The 16,060-nt window shown below is 27.3% G+C and overlaps 3 protein-coding genes and 1 long non-coding RNA gene across 10 annotated transcripts; 3 read left to right on the top strand and 1 right to left on the bottom strand.

Annotated features, from left to right (window-relative positions):
- Positions 1-199: 199 nt before the first annotated feature.
- Positions 200-5,954, top strand: Su(z)12 (Polycomb protein Su(z)12). Its single transcript, XM_015323164.2, has 9 exons — positions 200-422; positions 1,607-1,653; positions 2,094-2,277; positions 2,353-2,444; positions 2,687-2,879; positions 2,967-3,332; positions 3,401-3,702; positions 3,806-4,083; positions 4,173-5,954. Exons 1-9 carry the CDS (start codon positions 323-325, stop codon positions 4,795-4,797), a joined length of 2,187 nt encoding a protein of 728 aa, XP_015178650.1. The 5' UTR covers positions 200-322; the 3' UTR covers positions 4,798-5,954.
- Positions 5,955-7,544: 1,590 nt separating this feature from the next.
- On the bottom strand, positions 7,545-10,313 carry LOC107067562 (methyltransferase-like protein 22). Of its 6 annotated transcripts, none has more exons than XM_015323171.2 (6): positions 10,077-10,313; positions 8,712-8,784; positions 8,493-8,624; positions 8,249-8,434; positions 7,986-8,153; positions 7,545-7,921 (listed from the first exon to the last, which is right to left on the bottom strand). In XM_015323171.2, the coding sequence occupies exons 2-6, from the start codon at positions 8,782-8,784 to the stop codon at positions 7,638-7,640; spliced, it is 843 nt and encodes a 280-aa protein (XP_015178657.1). In that variant the 5' UTR covers positions 10,077-10,313; the 3' UTR covers positions 7,545-7,637. The 6 variants fall into 6 exon arrangements, with proteins under 6 accessions (XP_015178657.1, XP_089035837.1, XP_015178655.1 ...); XM_089179711.1 differs by having other exon boundaries at positions 8,715-8,784; XM_015323169.2 differs by lacking the exon at positions 10,077-10,313 and adding an exon at positions 9,835-9,973.
- Positions 9,332-10,080, top strand: LOC149033429 (uncharacterized). The gene is made up of 2 exons (XR_016178987.1): positions 9,332-9,679; positions 9,847-10,080. It is a non-coding gene; the product is annotated as an uncharacterized LOC149033429 (long non-coding RNA).
- Positions 10,314-10,396: 83 nt separating the features above from the next.
- On the top strand, positions 10,397-14,021 carry Pdi (protein disulfide isomerase). Of its 2 annotated transcripts, none has more exons than XM_089179706.1 (9): positions 10,397-10,585; positions 10,765-10,966; positions 11,377-11,708; positions 11,789-11,926; positions 12,003-12,233; positions 12,326-12,697; positions 12,776-12,904; positions 12,981-13,067; positions 13,140-14,021. In XM_089179706.1, the coding sequence occupies exons 2-9, from the start codon at positions 10,810-10,812 to the stop codon at positions 13,188-13,190; spliced, it is 1,497 nt and encodes a 498-aa protein (XP_089035832.1). In that variant the 5' UTR covers positions 10,397-10,585; positions 10,765-10,809; the 3' UTR covers positions 13,191-14,021. The 2 variants fall into 2 exon arrangements, with proteins under 2 accessions (XP_089035832.1, XP_015178651.1); XM_015323165.2 differs by having other exon boundaries at positions 10,755-10,966.
- Positions 14,022-16,060: the final 2,039 nt, after the last annotated feature.

Raw genomic sequence — 16,060 nt, 5'->3', positions numbered from 1 at the left:
TTTTAAGAAGAATTACAACAATTAGTCGATATCATTGGATGATCTCCATTTATCTAATCGTTGTAATTGGTGGATGTATCGATCACGTGATCGACCACGTGCAATAAGTGCCGCATAAAATCAGGTGTCGGTATGATGTAGTACTAATTATTTTATGATTCGTGGATTTGAGAAACAAATACAAAATAACGGCGGTAGAGCGCGCTTCCGTCAGTGGCAGTCGAGTGCCGCAGTTTTCGCGCGGGGCGGGTGTTGTCATCGGATTTTACACGGGAAAAAAGTGTGACTTTCTGTGGAATAATCTGTAAATATTAAGGTGAAAATGCCCCCAAAGAAGCGGGATAAAGAATTAGATGGACAAAAGGGCCCGCGAATGGATCAAATACAGGCAGACCATGAGCTATTTCTTCAAGCCTTCGAAAGTAAGTAGGAAAAGTTGCTATCTCTTTTTCCCCCTTTTACATATATTTCATTCTTATCAGTTGTTTCAACCTATCTAAGTGCTAACATTTTAATTAGCATTGTTCCAACGGTATCTTTATGGATTCTAACTGTTAATCTTTTTTATATTAATACATAACCCTATTTCTAAAGGGTCCGTTCAGCGCCGTGGCGCGCGTCGGTTCAGTTACCTCCCTCCTTTATTCTTCTTGTCGCAGACACCTGTCAGCATTTGCCTCTTTGCTTTAATTTTTACAAACCGCGCTTTTAACCTTACTTACGAATCTTTTTAACTTTTACCAAACGGTTAAGAAAATATCGATTATTTTTAGCTTATAGAAACTATGTCTTCGTTCTGTTTTATTTTGACTTTAAATCCTATTCGAAAAACAACTCGAGTTATTCTCACAAATTTATCTACAGAAACATTGTATATTGAACTTTGATAAAAATGTAACTTTACTACTACCATTATCTTCGGTATTTATAATATTTGTTCTTATTTTATATTCAATTAAATTTTGTACTGAAATAAAATCTATGTTATTAAAACAAGTGAATAGAAAATATATATATATATATAATTAACAATCGCTCTCCTTTTGTCGACAATCATTTTTTTTTTTTAAATCTAACATAACGTACTATGTAAAATAATGATCAGAAATCGAAACTTTAAGTTTCTTTCAGCAGGGCATTAATAAAATTCTGTATATAGTTGACATCTGAAATTACGTTTTAATAATAATTATAATTATTTTAAGTTATAAAATTAAAAAATGATTAGGGATCAGAGAGGTTTAACCTGCAATAGTCGTAACAAATGTCGGTGCAGGCATCTCGTAACAACGAGCAAAACCAAATCATCATTTCCCATATGACCTTTGAAGGATCGTCAGAAAATTGCTTTGAGTAGAGTATTTGTAGTCCACAGAAATATTATTTTCTTACGAGAAGAGTTTTGCTTAATACGCCATCTAGTTTTTCCTCGTGAAACTATTTAAATTTAATTCTGTAAAATACATTTATGTTAAATATGTTTCTATACAATAATTATAATATTATACTATTTATTTTATAATATATACAATTAATATATAATTTTTTTATTTCTTCATTTAACATCCCTCAGATGTATTTGATAAATTTGTTCATTCCTTTACAGAACCAACACAAATTTATCGCTTTCTACGTACAAGAAATCAAATATCAGTAAGTAAGCGAGTTATAAATTATTATATTTAATATTTTCTATATGTAATCTTAATTTTTAATCCACTCAAAGTGTTAATGCTATATATTTTTTATGTATTATTATTTTAAGCATATTACAAAATACTTTAGTATCGTTTGATTTTGAAAAAGTTATAGGATTTTAACTATGACCAGTGATTAAATGCGATTTATTATCATTTATTGTGTTTGTTTAATATGTTAATGCAACGAGGTTACTATTTCATATTTTTCAAATTATAATATATTTTTTATTATTGTATAATTTTACATCCAGGATACTTATTATTACGGTAGGTATAATATTATACTTTGTCATACATTTATTATTTAATTTTATTCAATAATTTTTGATTCTTAATTTAATATCACATGAAATTAAACAAGTTCAACAGTTTAATTGATTTTATTTATTTTAGCCAATATTTCTCTATAGAAATTTAACATACATGAGGCAACGAATGTCCAGAAGTCATAAATCCCGTAGGGGATTTAAAATTGACACAATATTGGAAAAATTAACGTCGAAAAATATGGAAGAACAGATTCTTGGTGTACGTGGATATATGACACTTACATTTTTAGGATTCTATGACAAAAAGAGTAAGTTTTTGCCTTACATAGATTAATTATTATTTGAATTTATTTCTAAAATATTATCTTTTCTTATCATTATAGTTGAAGTATCACAAGATCCAGTAAAGGTAGAAACTTTACTCTTAAAAATTTGTCACAAGAAAAGAAAAGATGTAAGCTCACCTATTATGCAAGTAAGTTTATCATCAATGAATATATTTTATTATTTGTCGTATTTTGAATTGATCTAAACTATCAGAAATACCCTGCAAAAACATTTATTTAATTAATGGTTTATATTGACAAATATTAACAACAATTTGTCAATGTTCAATAAAAATATGTTCTACTATATCAATGTAAAAAATTAAAACTATTTGAAAAAGAAATACGATAGAAATTAGGCAACGACCTAATTGAAAAACTTTTTGTTTAGGTATCTGTTGGAACCAGTGAGGTTCCAATTAATCCTTTAGAAAATCAACCTCCACCTAAAGCACCAACAATCTCAATACCTAATGAATCATTTACTATAAATAATGGACATTTAGCGAAGACGTATATGCTTTTACTAAGGGTATATTGTACGTCTAATAATAGCTGCCTTATACATAGCTGTGATTTAGAAGGTATATACAAAATTATATCAAATTATATCTAGCATAAGTAATATGTAAATATTTGAAATATATGTGTGTATTTTTCTCCTTTTGTAGAACCAGCACAGAAACGTCGAAAGTCTTCTGCAGGTTCAATTAAAAGTGGTGGTGAAGAAGTAAAATTGTATGGCTCTGAGCTCATAGTATATGATAAACATAACAGATGTCTTCTGACAGATGGTGATTATGAATTAGGTTTGCAGGAAGTACACGCTAATGTTAGATCCAGCCCAAAGAAATATAGTTCTTGGGAAAGTGTACCTGACATTAAAGATAGTGGTCCTTTTGAAGTGTTCAGTAGAGGTCCTACACTCAAATTTAGACTTAGTTGGACTACGGAGCCAAGTAATGGTTTAGTGGATAGACCTGCTCCTATTCATCCAGTGCCAAGTGGTGACAATAAAGAAAATCGATCAGGCAATAGTAAGTTCTTGCTATTATTTAAATAATAATATGTATTTAACAATTGTGCATATATGTAATTACTTCAGCTGGCTTCGAACGTTCTTCTACGAATCATAATAATAATAACACCAATAATAACAATAATGCAACACTGCCAACACCTAGTCCATTGACCCCTTCGAGAATGTCTGTATCCACTGAAAAAATGGATAATTCAATGGGTACTCAACAAATAGTTTATCAATTTTTATATAATAATAACAGTCGTCAACAAACAGAGGCTTGTGAGGATCTTCATTGCCCATGGTGTTCATTAGATTGTGGAAAACTTTACTCTCTTTTAAAGCATTTGAAATTATGTCATTCTAGATTTACATTTACCTACGTGGTAAGTTGTTTTTTTGTTTTTTTTGTTTTTTTTAGGAAGGAGAAGAAAAAGCTATCTAATATAATTTCGTTAATTAATTAATAAGCAAATATATCGTTTCTAGCCAATACCACAAGGTGCCCGTATAGATGTAGCAATAAACGAATGTTATGATGGTTCATATGCTGGTAGTCCACATGAATTAATTACTCAACCATCTGCCCCTTCTGGAGCTGGGTCAGCATCAGGGCAGCAACGTTCCAGTGGCCCTACTAGACGTACAAGCGTAACTAATATTTTAGTCTGTCGGCCAAAGAGAACAAAACCGAGTTTATCTGAATTTCTTGAACTCGATGAAAATGAATTTGAAAGCCAAAGACCTTATATCACTGGACACAATAGGTAGGATCGATAATATTTTATTAGAGGGCTAAAATCTTGTTGTTTTTTTCTTTCTATTCGTATCTGATCAATGTTGTTGATCTATGCAGATTATATCATCATACTGTTACTTGTTTGCCTATTTATCCAAAAGAAATGGATATTGACTCGGAAGGAGAAAATGATCCAAAGTGGTTGCAAACAAAGACAATGATGATGATCGATGATTTTACTGATGTTAATGAGGGAGAAAAAGAACTAATGAAAATGTGGAATCTACATGTTATGAAGTATGGATATGTAGGAGACTGTCAAATACCATTAGCCTGCCAAATGTTTTTAGAAACCAAAGGAAAGGAATTACTTATGAAAAATTTGTATCGAAATTTTGTCCTGCATATGTGCAGCTTATTTGATTTTGGTTTAATTAGTCCTGTTATTCTTTATCAGACTATTCAAAAGCTCCAGGAGATTATGAAAGAAGGAGGTGAAAATGGTGATGTTCGCAAAGTTTTACAAAAATCTCATGAGGCTCAAGTAGATAAATGGGTATCCACAGGTTTTCAGGCATCTACTGACGTTACAGCTACTAAAGCAAGTAGTACAAAAATCAGTTTTAATAATGACTGTTCTAGTTCTAACGCTAGGAGGAAAACATCGCTTCCATTGGGATCACCAAATTCTCAAAATGTAAAATCGACTGTTTCTATGCATATGTTTCAATCAACACATTAACGTTTATTTTGATTTTATATGCAGTTTTTGATGAATTAAAAAATGAATGAGGAATAGGAACGCTCAAGCTGTTCCTATTTAAGTAATTTGCATTAGTTCAAAACGCATTATATTAATTAATAATTATATATTGGCAACAATTATTATTTTTTAAACATATGGTATCATACTGATTTTTGTATGGTCTAGTCAATGATACTGTTTATGTTATATATATTTTATATCTTTGGATGTTACAACGTATTGGTACAAATGGTTTAAAATTTACGCTCATAATAATATAATGTAAAATTCTCTGCCTCATAAAAGTAGTAAGACATATTAATTTGTAATAGAAATTAAATTTTGTGATAACAAAAACATTGACCCTAAAAGACAATCAATTTTTGGGGAAATTATTTAAAAGAATAGAACTTTTTTTTTAAATTTCTTGTTAACTTTTTTGCTTTTACATATAATCAATATGTCAGTTCTTTTTTTTTTTTTTTGTACATGCTGTTTTTTTATACAGTATAGTAATTTTGTATTTTATAGATTGTTAATTTAAATTATCCTATAACTTATCATATTAATATTTTAACATTTACCATCATGGATGAATTATACAAATATATTTTATTGATGATAACGCGTCATAATGAAAGATAGAATTGAATTAAGTTGAAGTTGATTTTTATGCTCTATTTGAATAACGCAAATCTTAAATTGTAAATTTAAATTTATAAAAGAAGGAATGCATAGGTTGAAAGTGCCTTTACCAAACTAGCAAGGTCTGTATATGAGAGTAACAATTGTTGACCATTTTGGGAATCTCTATGTGTATATTTTGTTTCCCATAATATATTATATAAGTCATATTGTTCTCTCATAAAAGCTTGTAAATCAGAGCTAGTGCATCATGATAAAATGTTTACTTGAGTGTAATATATGACTTTTACTGCCCGTAGTTGTTCGAAGAAACGTCTACATTCCTTTACATATAATAATATCATTTATTTCAATTTGTTTTTGTTATTCATACATACTTGCTCTTCTTAATGTTTGTTAAGAATTTTGGAATCTTCGTCTTCTTCGAACGACTTCAACTACTGTCCATTAATATTATTGTCTTTATGCTAGGATGTAAATAGAAAAAAAAAAATAATAAAAAAGAAAAATTACAATAAAATACATGGACATAAAAATAAGTGGTAATTATTACTTTTGTTTGGAATTTAAAGTATATTGAAATATTTTCAAAGTTTCTCTAACGATAGTTTGTATTAGACTGCAATAAAATGTGTTATTAAGAGAGAAAATGAGAGAATGAGAGAGAGAGAGAGAGAGAGAGAGAGAGAGAAAAAGAAGTTTTGAGTATCTTATTACGTCTCTCATCATATACATTTTATGAAACAAGCAAATTAAAAAAAAAAACAAACTGTATGAAATTGGTTTTTATCTAATTGTCTGAAAGAACCAGTTGTCATCACAAATTTTAACTTTTGATAATAATATTTATCCAAGGAAATGAATGTTATAATCCACGATATATCAAATTTTTTATTTATCCTTAAATTTCTGTAATCCATATCCTTTAGTATGTCGACATCTATTTTGTCTGGTTATATCTTATAGTGGCAATAGATGTGATAACTTTAAAAATAATATTTTAAACTATTATATATGTTTGTTAAAAGAAATGAAATCATTTATATAAATTATTTAGAAAAATCAACACCAAAAGATACAAATCTTATAAAATTAAGAAAATCTGCTAATGTGAAATTAAGTATTTTTGGCAACGTTGGCAATATTGATGTTACTACAAATGCTTTACGGAATATCAAGAAAAATTGTTCTTCATTTGCAACAATATTATAATAATATAAGTTAAAAACTCTTCCCTTATTCGAATGAAAAAATCTTAGTAGCAGAAAATATTGAAAAATATTGAATACATGTGTATTTAATATTAAAAAGAGATTCAATGCCTTTTTAATATTAAATACAGATGTATTCAATATTTTTCAATATTTTCTGCTACTAGGGAAGTTTCTTTGAAAATGTAAAACTATTCTACTACAAATTTCATAAATGTCAAAGAAACAGTCTTCATCTATTCACCAAACTACATAGTCTAAAGAAAAATACCAGATTTATACACAATCACAATATAATTGGATATATTCAAAATGATGTAAGAAATCATTATTTATCCATTAATAAAAAGAAGAAATAAATAGTCAAATTAATTCTAATTACACCCATACTTGGAATTATAATGGAATACAGAATTGTACAGTTGTAAATATTTTTTGTTTTCTAAAATTGAAGTGATAGAAACTGTAACATTAGATAATATTATAAACTTATTTGTAAACTTGAGTTTAGACCAAGTGAAAAATAATCCTATACCTGTTAATGTGGTAACAAAGTATAAAGAAAAGTGTCAAGTAAATAATTTTATTTTTGGAGATAATTCATAGAATGCTACATAGCTAAATTCTGAAGATGTCTCATGCAAAATATGTTCTGTACAGTAGAAGAGTACCGAAGTTATTGTGATTTATTATACTGACGATGTGAATAGAGGTAAATCATTTTTACAATATATATATAAACAAAATAATACAAAAATATATTTATTTTCTAGGTAAAGTAATAAGGAAAGAAATGGAATTGCTTCGTGAAGAAACATATCTACAGACAAATCATAATAATCTTGTTCAGATAACTCTGACAAATAAAAATATCATTTCTTCTGTGAATAATTATCAATCATTCAAAGGTACATTTATTAAATCAATTTATAAGGATTTATAGTCCAAATTAAATAATTAAATATTTTTTATACTATATATTTACTTATCATTATTTTCTATTTTCATTAGAATCATATGTTTAACTCTGTCGTATTTAAAAAATCGTGGAAAATCTATTTTCACATATTCTATGTTCCAGTTAGGATTTCGCCTTCTAATACAACGTAGAAATTCTTCATACATTGGAGCAACAGTGTCCATATTAGCAACAGTGAAAACATACCTTTTTTCCAGTGCTATGTAAGCTATTTTTGAATCTTTCTTTTTTAAGATTTTGTCTAATGTGGTAACAAATCCATCTGTTATAACGTCATCATAAATGACTGCAAACAAGAAAAGAATAATGCTTTTAATAACAAGTTTCAATTAATTCGAGCACAAACTTACCATCCGCAGCTATGATAATATCCGTCACATTTATTTTTTCTTCTAAACTTTGAGACCATTTTAAATTTAAAAAATTTAATTCTTCTATATGGAATTTACATTTCACATAAGATATATTTCTTATGAAATTTCGCTTAATTAAGTTTAATATTTCACCTAAATTAATATCTAGATAAAGAAGAAAAAGAAGAAGTAAACAAATATTAATAATTGAAGAAGACTATTTTTACTAAAATTTATCATCTCTCATCTATTATAATCACCTGTACAAATTATTTCCTTTGCTAAAAAGCTAGCAACGATGCTAGTTAAACCAACACCTGATCCTAATTCCATAATGATTTTTCCTTTAAATAAATCAGGGTTGGATAAAATATAATCGGCTAGTAAAAGGGCACCTCGCCATACTTGCAAGCCTACCATTTGCAATTCTGTTGATACATTGTGTTCTAAAACAAAGATAATTTGTACTATTTAAAGTAAACTAAATGAATAGAAAATACATACCTATATATAAAATATTTTCTATATTCCTATCTATATCCAGATCATCATCTTGGTCATACTTTATTGCTATTATATTTGATTTTGGTTTCATCATGTAAGATGGACACTTGAAGATAAATTGAGTAACTGTACCTAATAATAAAAAACACGAGCAATGATTATATTATAAAAAAGAAATTAGTATGAAATAATATAAAAATTAAAGATTAATAAACTTACTACCGTTAGAGAGTTCTTCTGAATTCTTGTCATTTTCAGTAAATATTTCTGATGTTATTTTATGAGCAGACATCTAAAAATAATAAATTAACAAATGCACTTAAGAATTATGATTTTCTAATCATTATTAGTATGATTATTATGTAACTTTTTCTTGGCTTATGTGATCACTCAATAATATTTTTAAAAAATATTATTAAATTAATTATTATAACGTTTTTAATAAAAAAAAAAAAGTAAACAGTTGTATAACAAAATTCTAGACGTTACCTTGACTTCACTGTCTAATGTCAAAAATATAAACTGATTGCTTTCTATTAATAGCAGACAGAAAAGCTTGTATAAGTACAATAAAGAGTATTTTAACTATAGAATAGTTGGCACATCATCTAACGTTCGAGATACTACGAAATCTTTAAGAAAACTAAAATTAAAATTCGTAATAAAAATTAAATTCTATTATTCGTAAATATTCAAATATTTTAAAATTCGCGCCAAAAAATAAATTAAATTTTTAAATTTTAATCTTTATATTTTGTTAATTTATTAATTGTTAATTGTTATACAAAATTTAAGTATATTATTATAATTTCTTTAATTAGTTTAAGTGCATTTGTTATCTATAAAAAAATAATACTTATTTAGTTTATTTATAGGAAGTAACATATAATTGAAAAATAAAAAATTTTAAATTCAAATCTTACAAACCGCGCTTTAAGAATGATAGTCAATATCTCTTCCGTTTTAGTTATACTTTTGATTATTATTTTTTAACAACGTATAATATATGTGAGTATTTAAATAATAATTGCATTATTTAACATTTAAGTTAATTATTACTTTATAGTATAAAATACAGATTAAATTTTGCTATTTAATTAGCAAATATAAATATGTATATAAATAGAAAGAAAGAAAAAGAGGGAGAGATATCATCTGACGTAATGAACATAATTTCTAATGATTTGGTAAGGTTATGACAAAAACTATAACTTTTTAACGATTTTACGATAATGCAATTATTTAACTCTTTACATCGATTAAATATTATGAAATACAAGGACGAATTTACATAGTTATTAGGTAATACTTTTCTTCGATAATTCAAAAAAATATTACACACCTGTTTACACAGCTAAATAAATACTAATGGCGGCAATATTCAACTGTCGGAGATAGTGCATCAATGAAAAAATGATCTTACTTATATTACAATCATTAAATTACATTTATTCAAGTGTAATTAATTAAATATTATGAACAAAAATAAAAATAAAATGACACATTATTAAATCACAAATAAAAATATACCTGAAAATAAAAAGAAAAAAGGAAATGTAAGAAAATAAAAGAAAGGAGGAATACCTTATTTGGTCTTTGTCATTCGGTAATAAAAATATAGATAAAAATCGTACTATGAGTAATATATTGGTAAAAAAAAAAAGAAGAAAAAAAAACTAAGATTCCTTAAAAAGAATGGCTTTAATCTATTACGAATATCGATGAGCTACGTGTTACAGTTAATGATTGATAAGAATCTCACATAGCTCCATAAATAACAAAAGTATAAGCGTCAATAAGTTTGAACCCTGATAATACTTTGTAAGTATTATGATATAAAATTTGTCATTATACTGGAGATAATTTGGATCAACGGCGTCAGCCAATGAGTGGCTCCCACGATGAATAGGAGATGCCACGCGTTAACTGTGATTCTACTATATACATAGAACGTTATAGTCAGACAGTGTCGTCCGCGTCAGCTCCGTTCCGTTCATTTAATTCGCGTTCTCATTATATTCGTCTCCCTTATTCACCTAACATTATATCCTCCTTCTATAATTTATTTTTTAACGAATATTTATACATTGTCAGTTAGTATCTATATATATATATATATCTATCTTTTTATATCTTATTAAAATAAATTCCAATTGTTGTTGTCTTTTTTTAAAACAAATTAATTTACGTGAATTTATTCTCTTTTTATATTATTTTCTCTTTATTTTACTTTATTTTCTTTTTTCTTTTCATCATTCACAGTTACTTCCAGCTGTCCTTCTTGTCCAGTACAACAGTAGTAGTCGAACGTGTGATCATGTCAAAGATGAATGCCATTACGGCGATTATTTTGGCGGTTTACTGCCTAAGTTACGCTTTTGCAAAGATTGAGGTTGACGATGGTGTATTAGTCATTAACACTGAGAATTTTGAATCGGCGATCAAAGATAATGACTATATTCTTATTGAATTCTGTGAGTATTACTATCTTTTTATTTCTTCCTTCCGTTATACGTTCTCAACGCCTACGTATTTAAATCTGGCCACCTTATGACCTCCTGTTGCTTCTTACTTTTATATTATTCTTTATTTAATTGTTTAATTAAGTTTAAATACATGAAAAAATTAAGACCAGATGTTTGACCCTTACACGTCATCACTCGCGTACCGGCTAACGACGTAATCATGTTCAGTTTTTTTGCTCATTTATTTGTAAGTTTAATCAACAATATTGTAACATCTGTTTGTTCATTAATATTTATTATTTAATAATTCTACTTGATTTAAACATTTAATCTTATCTTTTTGTGCTTTTTATATAGAAAATATTTTTTAAAACATTATTATACAATAATGGAATAATAATTTGTACAATATCAATTAGATGCACCATGGTGTGGACATTGCAAGGCATTAGCACCCGAATATGCAAAAGCAGCGAAAAAATTGGCTGAGTCTGGTTCGAATATTAAATTAGCCAAAGTTGATGCAATTGTAGAAACTGAATTAGCAGAGAAACACAGTGTTAGGGGATATCCCACACTCAAGTTTTACCGTAGAGGATTTGTCATAGAATACAATGGTGGACGTATGGCAGATGACATCGTTAATTGGCTTCTTAAAAAAACAGGACCAGCTGCTAAAGATTTAACTTCAGTAGAAAAAGCTAAGGCTTTCATCGATGAACACGAAGTTGCAATAGTTGGATTCTTTAAGGTATAGATTATACTTTCCTCTGTTTATGCAATTATATTTAATATAGACATTACATTTATTATTTTTTATTATCCCCGCAGGATTTAGAATCCGAAGAAGCTAAGTTATTCTTGGAAGTTGCCAATGCAGTCGATGATTATTCATTTGGTATTTCAAATACTGAAGAAGTATTGAAAGAATATGAAGTAGAAGATCATGCTATTGTACTGTTCAAGAAGGTATGATATATCATATGTAAATACATGCATATATAAGTATTTAATATATTTATTACATTATTTAATATTTTTTTAGTTTGATGAAGGCAAGAATAAATATGATGGAGAACTCACCTTTGAAAATGTTAAAAACTTTATCAATATTTATTCTCTACCTATAATCGTTGATTTCAATCAAGATACAGCTCAAAAGATATTTGGTGGTTCTGTCAAGAGTCACCTTTTAGCTTTTCTAAGCAAAGAAGCTGGTCATTTTGAAAAATATGTTGATGAAATTAAAAAACCTGCACAGGAATTCCGTGGAAAGGTAAAAATTTGAAATTGTACAAAAATATATATATATATAAGTATTGAAATGTAATATTAAAAATCTATCATTTTGATATGTAATGTACTTAGGTTTTGTTCGTAACTATCAACGCAGATGAACCTGATCATGAAAGAATCTTAGAATTCTTCGGCATTAAGAAGGACGATGCTCCTGCTATTCGTCTTATTAAATTAGATGAAGATATGGAAAAATATAAACCTGAAAATCCAGAAATAAGTGGCAAAAATGTTTTGGAATTTGTAACTGCTTTCACAAAAGGCGAATTGAAGAGACATTTTCTTACTCAGGAATTGCCCGAAGATTGGAATCTCAATCCTGTCACAGTTCTTGTTGGTATTAACTTCCATAAAATTGCATTTAATAAAGAAAAAGACGTTTTAGTTGAATTTTATGCTCCTTGGTGTGGACATTGCAAACAACTTGCGCCTATATACGAAGAAGTATGTCCATTAATATTATTAAAAGCCTTTTTCGACTTGTAATTTTATTTTATTAAACATAAAAATTTATTTTTGTAGTTAGGAAAGAAATACAAAGACAATCAATCTGTAGTGATAGCGAAAATGGACGCTACTGCGAATGAATTGGAAGATTTAAAGATTGTCAATTATCCCACTATTATGCTTTTCAAAAAAGAAACAAATGAGGTAGGTATATTTTTATTTTCATTTATTCAAGGTTGTAAAATAGAACTTTTCGTGCTTATTTTATTCTTATTTTTAGGCAATTGAGTATAATAAAGAGAGGACACTCGAAGGATTATCTAAATTCATTGAATCCGGTGGTGTATATGGTCAAGCTCCTAAGGAGGTTTGTGTCAAAAATGACATAAATATAAAGTAATATTTTTCACGTATTTAATCATTTATATATTTATTATAGGCTCAGGAAGAAGATGAGGATGACGATGTGCCAAGGAAAGATGAATTATAGGCGCACATAATCAAATGAAATAAAATTAATAATTGTCCCTTCTCTTTCCTGCATCCATTCAAAGAATTCCACAATTTCCTCTCAGATAAACATTCGTTTTTATTAAGATCTTTTTAAATGGTGCATCTACATTTGTTATTTTTAAGTTTTATATTTTTAAATCAAGGCGTCGTAATGTACAATTAATTATTAAGGAAATAATTGTATTTTGTGCAACCTTTTGCAGGGGTTCTTGAAGTAAGTCTAGCATTGTTGTGAGTGACATGAGAGATGTCCATATTATGATCCTGTTTAAAAATCTTTACTTCGATAATAACTCATACAAAGATAGATATTAACTTATACGTTTTATATATTCATCTTATTATGATTCAGTGATTCCTGAAAACATCAATGTTTTCAGATTGTGCCTGCTTCCGTTGTCGTGATATCAATGAGTGTGAAAACAGGATACTTAAATAATCTTTAAGATGAGTTTGGTACATCTAAGCTAATTTTTATTTTTATATAAGATAACTTATCGCGGTGGATAATAATGTTTCGAAAATGAATACAATAAGAGAGAATATTGCACAATCATGATATTAGAGGCAACGACTCGTACATATTATTACATTTCCATTACAGCATTTACATCAATCATTAACTTAATTATCTTGAACTCTAACGTAGGCAGCAATTTAAATGTTTTCCTAAATTCGATGGACTGAAAAATTCTAGGGAGCTAGGAATCGGATATAAATTGAAAAAAAAAAGAAAAAAAGGATACAAATGAATTATATCTTTAAGTCTTTATTATATTATTCTTAATATATAAAATATTATTCTATAGTGGCTACTTTTTTTTCCAAATGAAATTCCATAAATACCCAGTAATACATTTTTTTCGAAGCATGTAATGTTTACATGCTTGTATACATATCTTCATTATAATCAGTGTTATATGCTAAAAAAAATATTCTATTTATATATAATATTCTATATTATATATATATATATATATATATATATATATATATATAATATTCTATATTATATATATATATATATATATATATATATGTGTTATTTAATTTTTACATTATCGATATTCCGATTTGATAGATATATAGTATTTAACACTTTGAGTGGTACTGTTTAATATTTAGTTTTAATATTTTATTTTTAATTATATATAATTCTTTTTTCTTTGTCGCTAGAATTGTTCGAATATGGTCGAAGCAACGAATCCAGAATTTAAATTATCAGCTTTGAATGACTTCATTTGTCAAACTTTAATATTCACAGAAGCAGTAAAAGATACATTACAATATGAATATTTAGAAGCAAACTATGCTTTAAAACCTTGGATAACTAAAACTGTTGTTACTAAAGATGTTTATAAGAATGATTGTATTTGCAATAAGGTATAAGTTTAATTTATATTTCATTACTTAGTAAAAATATTTTCTCTTTATAATTTTATATTTTTGAAATTAATTAGGTATCATCTGAAAATCAAGATCAAAATATTTCTGAAGGGATAGGCAGAGCAATACTGGAAGCGCAAAAGTTGAGAAAAAAACTTTCATCCAACATTTCAAAACAAGAGAAACTTTTGAAACAAAAGGAATTAAATAAGATAAATTTACAGAAAGTATACAGCCGTAAATCCATAAAGTATGACAGTAAAATGAAATCTCCTGAAGAAACAAAATTAAAATCACTTGATAAAAATCTGAAAAACCCAGCAAGTGTTATCAAAACTGTATCGAAGACTGCAATATCAAAACAAGATTCTACAGAAGCATCAAAGTCATTATCTACAAGTAAAACAAATGTTAAAACGAATGTTACATCAAAAGGAAAAAAGAATTTTCTTTTAGCAAATAAATTAAATATAAAAAATATACAATCGGCTAAATTACAAGATAGTAATAAAAGTAATAAAGAAATAAAAAATAATAATACAAAACCTATTAATTTAAAAAAGAAACCTGAAGTTTGTGCAGCATCAACAAGTGAATTAACTAAATTAATAGAAGAATTATCTTTAGCATCATCCAAAAATATGTCTACAAATATAAATAGAAAAGATTGTCCATTACATGGAGAAAATGCTCCTTTATGTACCGAAGAAATCTTATCAATGGACATAATGGATGCTCTTAATAAATTTGGTATTCCAAAAGATATGTTAAAAGTATTTAGAACTTATCACTCTTACATAAATTTTAAACATACACAAGAATCTGTGAATAATTTGCAACATCAAACAGCAGCAGCAGGATTTTTAAAAGAATTCAAACTAATGGTAAGCATAATATACCGAATTTCTATTATGGACCATTATTTTCTCTTTTTGTTTCAGAATGAAAATAAAAATAATTATTCTGAACAAGAAAAGAACGTTGCAAGCGTCGTTGTGGAATCCTTTTCTGTATTGAAAAATGTGTACGATGATATGATTGATATAGAAAAGATTGAGAAATTTGACAAAAGATTGGAATCTATTTATAAAATGCATAATATAAGAAAATATAATATAAATCCTAACGAAGAAAATGTGGAACCTCATAAAACAAGATTAAAATATTCTGAGATTGCAGGATGGATGTCAAATGGAATTTGGAATAGTACGTGTATCAAGGATCTTCAAGGTATAATAAAAATTATATTTATTTTTATTAATCAATTTTATGATCCAAATGAATCATTTCAGGAATGTCTAAAGCATGCTGTATACGTTATAACGATGTCACACAGTTGTCGTCATTTTTTGAAAATCTGCAAGAGTTTCAACAGAAAAAATATCTCAATACGTTAATAGAAATTTTGTTGAAAGATGTAATACCTAATATGAGGCATTTTTTAAAACTAACAGACGATGC

Source organism: Polistes dominula, unplaced genomic scaffold (genome assembly GCF_049000335.1).
Source record: "Polistes dominula isolate Pdom_NZ unplaced genomic scaffold, Pdom_raw_medaka contig_27, whole genome shotgun sequence".
Lineage (NCBI taxonomy): Eukaryota > Metazoa > Arthropoda > Insecta > Hymenoptera > Vespidae > Polistes > Polistes dominula.
This window is presented reverse-complemented; position numbering and strand designations above follow the sequence as displayed.